General features: G+C 43.2%; 1 protein-coding gene across 4 annotated transcripts in view; it reads right to left on the bottom strand.

Annotated features, from left to right (window-relative positions):
• Positions 1 to 8,021, bottom strand: part of LOC118317306 (TOX high mobility group box family member 2-like) — a 74,034-nt gene extending 66,013 nt beyond the window's left edge. For 2 of the 4 annotated variants that reach the window (XM_035645878.2, XM_047331149.1), the window contains exon 1: positions 7,297 to 8,018. In XM_035645878.2, coding sequence (XP_035501771.2) covers positions 7,297 to 7,401 — 105 coding nt within the window. In that variant the 5' untranslated portion in view covers positions 7,402 to 8,018. Of the gene's footprint in view, positions 1 to 469; positions 490 to 7,296 lie in introns of those variants that run through there. The other 2 variants (XM_047331148.1, XM_047331151.1) reach the window with 2 other exon arrangements.
• Between the last annotated feature and the right edge of the window lie 4,248 nt (positions 8,022 to 12,269).

Here is a 12,269-nt window from a genome sequence, read left to right as displayed (position 1 = left end):
TTGCTGTATGATGATCATTTTTTATGTTGGTACTCAAAGTACGTTTTGCTATCACCGCTGCACTTTTAAGTAAAATCAAAAACGTCACTATTTTTAATGTGATAATGCACCTTATACTTAAGAAAAGCATCTGGATACTTCTTCCAGCACTGCTTAAGTGGCACCAACACACACACACACACACACACACACACACACAAACAAACATATATGCATACACATACACGTACATTCTTGGTTCACGTGGGTTATGCCAGTAAGTGCTGCTTTAGGCTACGGTTTTTCACTACTGTCTACTGTATTATTAACAATTCTATAAAAAGAAACTGCTCAAGTTTCCCCTTCCTGTGTGTTAACAACCTTTCTGAGCGGCTCGGAGCTCGTTGAAGCTTAGTTACAGTAAGAGAGCGACTGGATCCTCAACAGCATAACACCATTGACCGTATGTCATAATTTCCAAAATACCTACTTTTCTTTCCTCTGTTTGTTTTTCTTAGCGACATCACTCATCGGCAGGGCTCGTTGCCAACTTGAGACTAAATAGGTCGACAACACAAAGAGAGGGCCTCTTTCTTTCACTTTGCCTCCCATTTCTCAACCCACAGCCCTCTTCTCTACCTCCCTCTCTCTCTCTCTCTCTACCATCTACTGCTGGTCTTTTCTTTTTCTGTAACTCTGCAATAACTTTTCCCTTTTTCCATGTTCTAGGCAATTCCCATGTCTTAAACCAAAGATAATAGCATTGCTATGACTTAAACACATGGTACTACCACTGTACTTTCTGTCAAACTTCTCTTTCTGCCCCTTGTAAACGATCGCGGAGCTCGTCATTAGCTCTCAAAGAGGAAGAATGAGCCACAGTTTGATTACCTCGGTGGCTCTGTGGGCTCCCGCAGTCTCTGCTGACTGAATTGGATGCAGACGATTACAACCTTGCACAGGCAATTATATCTGCCTGCTAAATATGTCACACATAATAAACACATGCTCCTGACAGACGAGGGACAAGGCGAGGCAGTCACAGCTGGGGAGAGAGGACAGAGAGCAAATTTTCGGGATCATATGGATTCATTAACTCTGTCGTCCTGAAGTGCAAACCTCTCCCAGTCAAAATCAATGCATGTCGGTGAATTATTGACGAACACAAGTGCTCAAGTCAGTGATCTGATGGTAAACGACGACATAAAGAATGGTAACGCAAGTTTTAAACCTCAAAACAATGAGATTAATTTGAACAAATGAGTTTGTCAGAATGCTCATCTGACTCAAAAGCCAAACTTTTTCACCCTGGGACTTTTGAGATCACTGCATCTTCTATGTGCTGCTTCCGTGTTAGTCCGGGCTTGGGACCACTAATTGTAATTTCATATCGTACTGTCCCCTCAGACCGCAGTACAAACATGGCACTGACACCAGGCCAATAATATTTGTAAAGGATATTCAGTGAAAACAAGGGAGGGAAAGAGTCTTAAATCCCTGGCAAGGAGCTTATACCATGGCCCATGGTGTTTGCACAGGACATACCTCAGGAAGCTGAGACAACTGGGAATGTTTGTCCAGCTTCCAGCCTCTTCCATGCATACATGCAGCACAGTATACACGTACAGTACATATGTACATATACACTGTACATTCATATATGTATATATAAACTCTAGATGAATATATATTTCACATCGTCAATACTTACACAGATAACACACATGTGACTGTGACTACTTTAACTATCCATTGATTATTTTATCAATAAACTGGGCAGGCTATAAAATATCTTTTTCTCCCATTCAAACACTCAAACACACGCACACACACACACGTAACATACACACACACACTATTCTTCTGGTAAAAGAGGCAGGCAACCTCACACACACACACACACACATACACACACACACACACACACACACACACACACACGGCAGCAAGCTCCTTGCATGGTAGCTTGCTGCCAAATTGCAGCAAGCTACCATGCTGCCAAATTCTACCTGATGGTCACATCAGGTAGAATTTGGGATTCAGTGTCCTGCCCATGGACACTTCGGCGTGTGGACCGGAGGAACCGCTCTTCCTCCTCCTGAGTAACCCAGAGATTTTCAACACTTTCAAAAGGGGAGATACTCAGATTTGACTCATTTTCTGTCAATTGACTAATGATTCCAGTGCTTATAAACACCGTACATATAATGTGCTTGCGCTTCCTCTTATTTGTCTACATTTGTTTACCTTCTGCCCAGAAACACTGACTGGATCTTGTCCGGGATTAAAAGTACAATATCTGTAGTCAACTGTATACCGTGGCTTCCACAATCATCCTGTGAGGGTTTTTCACTCTGTTTTCTAATGCAAAACCCCAACAAAAATTGCAGTTAGTTAGAGGGCTTATGTCTCAACAACGTAACAAGACGGCTCTAATCTCCGATAATCTCCTCAGTGAATCTGAGCTTCAACCACCGAAAAAACAACAGCTGGAACAATTGCACCTTTAATTATAACAAGACATAAATATACAAAAATCATAGATAGATAGATAGATAGATAGAGTAGAAGTGTAAATATTTGAACATCATTTCCACCATGCTGCCATGAGCCGCCCCTTCTGCCTGTTTGCAATCATTAACAAACATAATCAACATTTAACTAAACACCCGGGGGCCGACTCTGCAGCAGGTGCTTGCGCTGTTTCCTTTTTCTGTCTTCTTCCCCAGTAAGAATGAGAGTGCCATTGCACTGCCCCATGGGAAGGACTGCGCTGACTAATGTAAGCACACTACAGTGGGGCGGCTGGTTTTAATTATGGTAACAGACGCTGAGGGGGATGCACTGGTACCCACCAGCAAGCAAGTAGCTTAGCACTCACACACACACACACATTCATACTGCCAGACTCATAAACGACATCAAACGCAAACATTTTGAGGCCAAACAAAAGAGACACCGAGCATTTAAATGGTGGAAAAATAAGTGATTTGTGATCCTGAGTGCGGTATTACAGCATCGTCAGTCGTATTTCCCTTCATCAATATTCACATCTGTCTGCAGCCAATAAAACTAATCTCCGAAAGAAATGACTGAAACAGAAATCTCAAAACCCAGATGTGGACACCTTGTGGATGGATGGGGAAAGGGCCTTTTTCACACACAGTCACCAAAGTAAAAATATGTATTTAGGGCAAGAAATATCTGTGCCATATTGGCTCTGTGACTCAGCCAATGTCAGAGCCAAATCCAGTTTTACTGAAATGATTTCAAATGGTCAGAATCCCCATTTCGGGCCAGGGAGAACGTGATTTAGAGACTGTGTCCTGCGTTGCCCCTGCTCACTGTGTGTCACCGACCCTTATTGTGGTATGCATGGCCTTCCTCTGCACAGGACTATGAAAGCAATTGTGATTGTGATTCCATAGTCAGCAAAATGCTTGAATGGCCCAGAGTTAGCACGCACAGGCACACACACATACACACGCACACACACACACACACACGCACACACACACACACACAGACACACACCCACAGTGTCCGCCACGCTGGGCCGCTGATTCCTTCGACCCATTTGACTCCCAGTCATCCTAGGATTCCCCCTCTCTGCCTCTTCGTCCCATAAAACAGAGTGTGCCATTAGCTAATAGCTGCAGCATCACTCAACATAAACATGTACCACAGGCAGCACTACGGGGAAGTTGTCAGCCATGTTTAAGCACGCAGGGAGTTCAAAAAAAAATATGTCCACTAAGCCCAAACTAACAGTACGTTTTGTCTGTGTTTATTCTCTTGAGGATGATCATGTTGGAGACTCACTGAATATGTTAATGCCAAGAAACCCAACCTGGCAGAGCTGTATATTAAAAATAAAATGGAGATAAGGCATTCGAATGGAGCACATCCTTCCCCCTAGCTTATCTCAGGCAGAGGAGACCACCAACTAACAAAGCCAGCTCTTCAATCATGCCCTATCTAAGCAGATATCAGTTGTTGGGAGGATATATGAGCTGGGTGGGGCCTGTGTGTATAAACACAAGGCCGGCTCTCTGTGCTCTGCACTCCATACTGGTGCTGTACTGTAGGCAGCAGCAGCACTGTTTGATTAAGGTATTCAAATAAAGGAGCAGACACTGTGTTCCCATTTCAAAGGGCAAACTGAAAGTGCCGGACACACAGCCACGGCGCAATTACAGTTGTACACGTTGTATAAGACACGGTGCATCTGCCTAGTTTCAGTGCGTCCTCTGATACATTAAGCGTAAATCAGTACAGTGTCTGTATGAGTGATACATGCATCCTGCAGCATGTTAGGCAGCCGACAGCATTAAAGCGTGGCACGGTTTCATCTCACCATCAGAGCACAACGCTGTTATAATGGTATTATTCTGTGTAATATCTCTTCAGCTGTGGGAGTGCGCCACAGTAATAAAAAAGATACACACTCACAGTGAAACAAAGTGAGCGCTGAAAGTACTGAAGTGAACATCTTCAGGGTTATTTATGGCTCTTTCTGATTCATCTCAGTCCACACTTGAAGCAGTTCTGCTCATTTTATGCATCTCTTTCTTTGTGTTGCTCGCCTCCTTCTTTCCCGTGTTTTTAAAACTGAACATCACTGCGAACGACCTCAGCACAAACTGTCCATGTCACTTCAGGGCCGGTCGGCCTACAGGCTGATCGCGGACAGCCCTGCCGATGCAATGGCGGTCAATTGCCGATTCGCAGCAATTATGAACGGAGAGTTTACTTTACAACCAGAAGCATTCGTGCACACAAGATATTATGAATGGAACACGCTGCAGCTCCAAGTGAGCAAAGCGTGTGACAAAGGGGTTGAAAGCATGACAGCCGCACATGTTCCCTGGAAGACGCATAAACTTGCTAATTACTCAAACCAGGCTTGTTTCCGCTCAGAGCATCCAGAATTAGTCGGTAGCACATGGAGCAGGTTTGTAAATAAACAGGCTATAAAGCTAAAAACAAGCACATGCTCATTTTATCCAATTAAGGTTGTGTGCGACTCAGATTAACACTGCTAATTACCCAGCAATAAAAGGAGAAATGTTTTCTGTGGCTGTAATTAGTTTTTGGGGATTTTTCTGGAGCAGTCGGTAATGATGCTCGATCTCAACATGACTGCCAAATCGCCACCAACGGACCAAAGGTTTATTCTTATTCGGAATATTTTTGACCAAAGATGAAAGAAAATTCTCAAGAGCCCATCAAATTCTACCCAAAAAAGAGAAGGAAAAGGATCGACAGGAACATGCAAAGTAAGCCCCAAAAACCATTAACCTTTAGCCTCCACTCTGCTTAAGAAAGAGACCTGGGCTGACTTTGAAATTGGCCAACCGGGACTGCCAGAGGTGATTAGCAGCAGGCCGATCTGATCTGTGGATACAGTACCTACATTACAAATCAGATGTCTCTTCAATGCCACTGTCAGTTTGACAAGCGTTTGAGGAGAGGAACTTGACCTCGAGCGGCGTGTTAACAGGACACCAAATCATCCCCGCCGGTCCCGGCCTCATTTGCATTGCTAGTGAAGGTAGTTAGTGTTACACATGCGATGCTAGCAAATTCCAGCCCCCCACCCCCCGTCGCGGAAAGAACCCTCGTTAAAGGGAGTGGAGGCATTTCAATAATTCAAATGAACACTTGTAATTTTGAGGGGCGCTACGCTTTTCTGTAGATGACAGCAGCTGGTGTCACTTTCTCTCTTGTGGAAGCACTTTAGCGTTTAATATCCAGTGGCTTTTGTTTCCAGGATTCGTGCAGTGCGTGGATATCAGCATATTCTTGGGATTATCCGCACGGAGGATGATCCTAATTCGACTGACCTACAAGATAGATAGCCTGGGTGGAGAAGACAGTTATATGAGCCCATTTGGGACACGTGTAAACCAGCCTTATCGGTAAATGTTTTATATAGACCCCATTTCATCTGCGATCGAATTGGAAGTCACTGTGTCCTGGGACTTTTCTTTTCTGTGTACCGTCAAACCTGAGCAAAGATCGTGCACGACACTGTTTCTAAGACCCAAACTGGCAGTTGATCTTTTCAGTTCTAATTACTGGAAATTTCCATTTGCTTACAGAGATGTTCCATTGTGCCCACACAGCGAAAGACAAACATAGCCAACAGAGATTTCTATCCATTGCCTTCCCTGTCATACCTTAAAGGCCAACGTTGTCTGAGAACGCAAGCGAAGAGCAACTCCAAAGCCTCTTTGTCTCAGAGGAACTTCATCTATCCAGCTGCAGGTCAACACCCAGGGCCCGATGTAACCATGGTAGGTGACAACACCAAAGTCTCATTTAGGGATTGCAGATGCTGGCAATACAAGTGTGAACTGCAGGCCCGATCATTTGGCAGTTTAAAATGGGTTTTACTAGTTTTTCCACAGGGTGTATGTTGTGTTTATGGTTCTCATTAGTACTTTATACGTGAGCTGATTTTACTTTTTGTCAGACGTCAACTGACGATCCATCCTTCTGCAGTTTCTAACAATATAATAAGAGATATACAAGAGTCTGTATTATTAATTATCCATTTTTTTTCTCATCTTTTTTTGGAAAATGTTAAACTACAACACATTCCAAACTGTCGTTTAAAATTCCTGCGGAGTCAGAGCAGGTCACAAGCCCAAGGCTGCACCGGGGTGTCAAGGCTGAGAGAGAGAGGACACAGAGTGATACTCGTAGCAGCCACACTCTGTGGTTTCTCGTTACAAAGTAATTAACAGTACATTACTGGTACACATCCATTTAATCGTTGAACTCCCAGCGGGGGAAAAACCCATGTAAGCCATAAGAAATCATTGAGAGCGAGGCTGGCGTCGGAGCAGGGAGCAGAGTGGGACGGTATGGATTCTATAGGGCCCCTGGTATTCCACGTCGGGTGGGACATTTAATGCCAGCTTTGCTCAAAACACAACTGCACAATCTCACAGGGGGGGGGGTGGGGGGGGGGGGGGGGGCATGGTGGTTAGAAGGGGGAAAGTTGGACCCATTAATTTTCTTCCAAACGGCAAAATAGAAAGATTGCAGGTTTCTGTGTAAAAAAAAGAAAAGTAATACACATGTTCTGTCCCGTTCCAGACCAAGTGAACAGCAGCCCCTCCGAGCCCGGGTCACTTTACGAGCTGACCCCCCCCCCCCCCCCCCCCTATCCCCCCCCCCCCCCAGTGTGTTTGGAGCAAGTGAGTGCCCGTGGACCAAACGCGTCCAGGGTGAACGGGCTCATAGACAGAGAGACAGGTGAGACATTACGCGTGTCGACGCATGAGGAGACATACACTTGTGAGTTACCTTGTTCGAGTGGTAATAGTCCAACGAGCTCAGACAACTTGGATCAGTCGGTAGGGAGCATGAACCCACGTTTGCCGGGGGCGCAGGATAAAATCTCACGTCCATCTCAGGCTGTGCGAGACTGAAGGCATGAAATCACTTTCGGCGTCTTTGGCTCACTCTTGTCTCGGCAAACACAGCGCCAACAAAAACAAAAAACAAAAAACAAAAAAAGAAGCAGGAGAGACTTCAAAAAAAAAAAGAAAGAAAGAAAGAAAGAGAGAAACCAAGAAGTGGGGGAGTTTCACTCGGTACACTCTTCCCTCACATCCGTTCGCGGCCGAACTTCGGCACCAACTCTGGTGATGCGCAGTCCTCGAGCCAGAGCCCGCACCAGGATGTGGCACACTCACTCGCTCAGGGCGCAGAGTACCAACTGCATGGACGCGCACGTGTTGGCAAAACTATCCCCTCGTTCCAGAACAAATAAAAGCGAACCTCCAACTTAGATCCTCTCCTATTCGATGTGTATATATACAGTATATATATATATATATATATATATATATATATATATATTTTCAACAGCTCAACAGCAGCGCGCGTCAATGTGCAGCCTCCGTTTCCCCCCGCCGCTCTCAGGACTCCGCACAGGCTTTGTTATGGAGGTGCATATTCTTGCATTGGTTCCAGTACAGAAGTGGTCGGACTTCCCTCTCTGCCATGCGACCTCTGCCGATAATAAACGGGAAAAGAGGAGCGAAGGGAGAAGGGGGAGGGGAGATTGGTGGCTGCCTTGGCAACCGCTCTCCTTTCTGCAACTGCGCGCTTCTGATTAGCTGGAAATGTAGTAGTGTGCACGGCTGTGCATTATAAAGCGCACTCTGCTCCATCAGTGCTCCATAAAGGATTCCATTTGGGTTATTGTGCCGAGGCGGATGGACCGAGGTTGCACAGATTCTCCTCCCTGCACTTGCTCAGTGCCATTTCTATGTATTTGTTTTTTATTTTTTCATTTGCATGCACTATATACCTGAAGCTGCTGTTTATTGTAGACACCGCCAGTATGTGCGAATCCTGTCAAAGTCTATATGGCAGTGAGCAAAATTAATGTGGATTGGCTCCTCTCATTCTCATAGGTTAAAGACTAAAATTAAAGTCAGGTTTTTATTTATCATAAGTCCAGTATCTTAAGAGATCTTGATGACTTTTAAAAAAAATTGAAATCAATAGCAGCTATATCATTAAGTTGTTTTGCTCTGAAGTAGTGCTTGTATTTGTAAGTTTTAGTTTTCTTTTTGTACTAAAAGGGGGAATAAAACAACCACAAGACAATTGCAATTAAAGCTGTGACGTTAACCTCACACACAACCCTGTGCAGTGCAGCTCGAGTCTAACAATGGACACTTTCAAAAAGTGTGTCTATGCCGTGTTCAGGGTGGAATATGTACACAGAGGTTTAATCTTGTATCGCCATACAATTGCAAATGTGTGTGTGGAGAGAAGCTGTGGCAGTGAGAGCTGCTTCTGACAGCTCACTGAATGTGATGGATGGCACACCCTTGCCCTGTGATGTGCATGCACATTTGATGTTGAAATGGCCTATCCATGGGACCATTGTCTTTCAATCATGTCAAGGCAAAGTACAGAACAGAGCACATTTTCTGCTGCCTGGCGTTATTACTTTGCCACAGTTTACAGCACATCCCTGCGCCCTGCCTGCACAGAAATGCTCTTTGTTCTCCCAACGCTGTTCAGTTTAAAGACACTTCATTTGAACCGTTTTTTAGGACGCATCGTCATTAAAAACCGGTGATAATACGGCCTCTTCATCACTCCTCAACAGTTTTGCGGACAGGCCTTCATTAGGTGAACCTGAATGTGAATAGAGGAGCACTGGGAACACTGAGAGAAGGGTACAATTGTTTTTGCACAAACCCACGACGGCAGCATCTGCCCACAGCTGCAGCTCTTGTGCTCCTAAACCTTCAGAAAATTTAAATGGCTGGTGGTTATTTCAGCAGGTCTATTATGTTACAGTGCGACGTCTTTGCAGTGCAGGCCTTCAGCGGTAAGCACGTCCTGCCACTCTCCCCCAGCACAGCTCACACAGAGTTAACCACATGGCTCAGTGCCATGGCTTCATGGGAATGGAATGTGGAGTGCTGTGTGTGCAGGGCTCCTTTCCCAGCATCCCTCACTGCCCAGGCGCATGCTAATGATCAGTATTATTGAAGCACAATTGATGGGCTCGCAACCAAACAAGAGAAACTAATTACTACTAAGGCTTTATTGTCCTTTAATTACGGAAGCTCTATGGCAATTAGTGCCGCACAAAGATGCAGTCCTACTTTAATCTCAAATAAAATGTGATGCGGATGAAGAAAAAAAAATTTGTGAAGATGAAAGGTAGATAAGATTATTTGGCTTTCGGTTTGTTCTGCAGAAACAAAGGCTGATTTGCGCAAAGTGTGGGAGGACAAAAGAACTGCGGAGGGTTCTGCTTATTTGAACTGAAAATTATCTCAAAACAGAATTGGCACATGATATTTCAGTGACCTTGGAAAGCTAAAAAAAAAACCAACAACAACAGACAAGTGAATGCTGAACAATCTCTTCCCAAAGTTCCAGCAAAGTCTGCAGTTTGTGCTGTCATTAAATGATGACTTTTAAAAGCTATAACAATAAAGAAGGATGACTTTGTAGAGGCGCACACTAATTGTTTTACACCCACACAAGATTTATTTCATTTTCCAGAGCAAACTGTGCCGAGCCAGTATGAGCGGGGGAAGTGAAAGCTACTGTAAAGCATCTATAGTAGAACGCTTTATGTTCCCATGACCTACATTGATTGACTGTAAAGAACACTATGGCGACTTTCAAACAACTAGGCCACAGTCTTAAGGTCACAATCTAGAAAAAAAAAAATCTGTATCTGCATCATTATTGAACTTTATTTTTAACGTTTCACTTCAAACTTTTATCAGGTTTAAAAGTATCGTGACCTTTTGAAACATAATTTGTCCTGATTCATGCATTATTAAAAATGCTCTTTCAAAATGATCATACATCACAGAGTGGCTTAAGATTAGATGTGCCCATGAAAACATAAGTGTATTCATACTGTTGGGAATTCAAACAACTAAGATACAGATGTGTGTGTGTGTGTGTGTGTGTGTGTGTGTGTGCGTGCGTGTGTGTGTATACAGAATAGAACATGGGAACATGAAGAAAACAGATAATTGTGTTTGTGTAATGAAGTTAATTTTTTGTTTGTTGTTTCCACATGTATTTAGTGTATCTTGAAGAACCTACTGGTGTATAGTTCATAGACAACAGCGAACAATAACAGCAATAACAACCAGCTAGTGAAGCATTTCAAGCAAATGTGGACAAAAACCCCACAGTGAACAGCTTCATGGTTAAAATTCAGGGTATTCAAAAAAATTATTATTTGACTGAAACATTTTTTTTGTTGAATAATTACAAAAGTGATTTTGTTTTGTTTGTTTGTTCATGTAGATTCTATAGCTTTAATCCTTTCCCCCCAATATTTAGACTTCTTGGTCGAATGATAGAACAAATTGTACAATATTCTGCAGGTTATAGATGTTTGCAAAAAGTTTGTAAAAAAATAATTTCATCTGTAATTTGATTAACCTGTGATAAAGTTGGGTCAAACTTATTTCCCGATTTCTACTATCTGGCAGTCACTGAAATTTGGCTATTGTGAACGTTTGATGAACAATACCTTTTTCTTTTTATCGAGTTGAGTTTTAATATGTTTATTTGTAATCTGTATTCCTTTGGAAAAAAAAGAAGATATGTTATGGTTTATTCAGTTTCATGTACCTGAGAGATTTATTCTACATGATGGGATTGAAGAATTCTTATGAAGAAAGGATCATCAAAATAGATTTTAGACAGTGAAACAGTTGACTTCCTTTGTCCTCACTCACAATTTACACGAAAACAAAAATTATTCTGCCAAATCAGTTTTTATTCCTGATGACATGCCCACGGCAGTGCAGGGCATGATGTACCTTTACAGTCGGGCATTTAATTTGATCTGTCCATGCAAACCGTATGCCTAAGGGCAGCTATGGTAAGGTACATGCAAATAGAACCATTATGTTAAACTCACTCTGGCTATGATGCTCTCACAACAAGTTTTTCCAAACGTATCCCTCCACATAAACCAAGGATGATGAGTCCGCCATTTAAATGTTGACATACGTTCACAGCTTGTGTTACAATACACAGCATGTGACAATACAAAGACTGCAGCTTTTCATTTGATTTTATATTCTTTGTTGTTTTGGGAATTCTTTTATTTTAAATTTTAAAGAAAGTAACAGACAGATTTTCAATCTCACAGAGATGAGGGGAAACGTAGTGTTCTGGCCCAGCTTGCTGACCTTTGACCCCCGTGCCAGGTTGCACTGACCCTGCTTGTTTGAGCGGGGCATGGGAACCTGCCGTGTGTCAACAAACAGCAGTGAAGATTGTGTCTACATTCATTTACTAGTATGGGACGAAATACCGAGTTGTAACTTTCCATCTGCCTTTCTTGTCATTTTTAAGCTGCGGCGATACAGTATGAAACACAAGCCAGTCCCTACTTCTGTCCAGATTCCTGTTGGAATATGTTGTGATAATGTCCTATAATGTCCTCGGTGCAGCTCTGCAGACAAGGAGGTCATGACCCAGTTTCCGCGGAGGTCAACTCCTATACTCTGCCGCACAACTATAAGCCGCTGACATCTGAACCACTAAAAGATTATGTCCATGTGTGTTGTGTTTTTTCCCCCCTTTGGTTTATTCCATGCATGAAAAATGCTGACTTTGTAGCAGAAGTTAGCTACAATACAGTGTGCCTTGTACATCTGAGAATGCTGGGATATTATATGACTGACATCATGTCCTCATTGTGTCATGCACCTTGCAAATCACCCCGAAAGCACAATTAAGGAAAATCACTGCAGGGCTTATAT

This window comes from Scophthalmus maximus, chromosome 3 (genome assembly GCF_022379125.1).
Source record: "Scophthalmus maximus strain ysfricsl-2021 chromosome 3, ASM2237912v1, whole genome shotgun sequence".
Taxonomy (NCBI): Eukaryota; Metazoa; Chordata; class Actinopteri; order Pleuronectiformes; family Scophthalmidae; genus Scophthalmus; species Scophthalmus maximus.
This window is presented reverse-complemented; position numbering and strand designations above follow the sequence as displayed.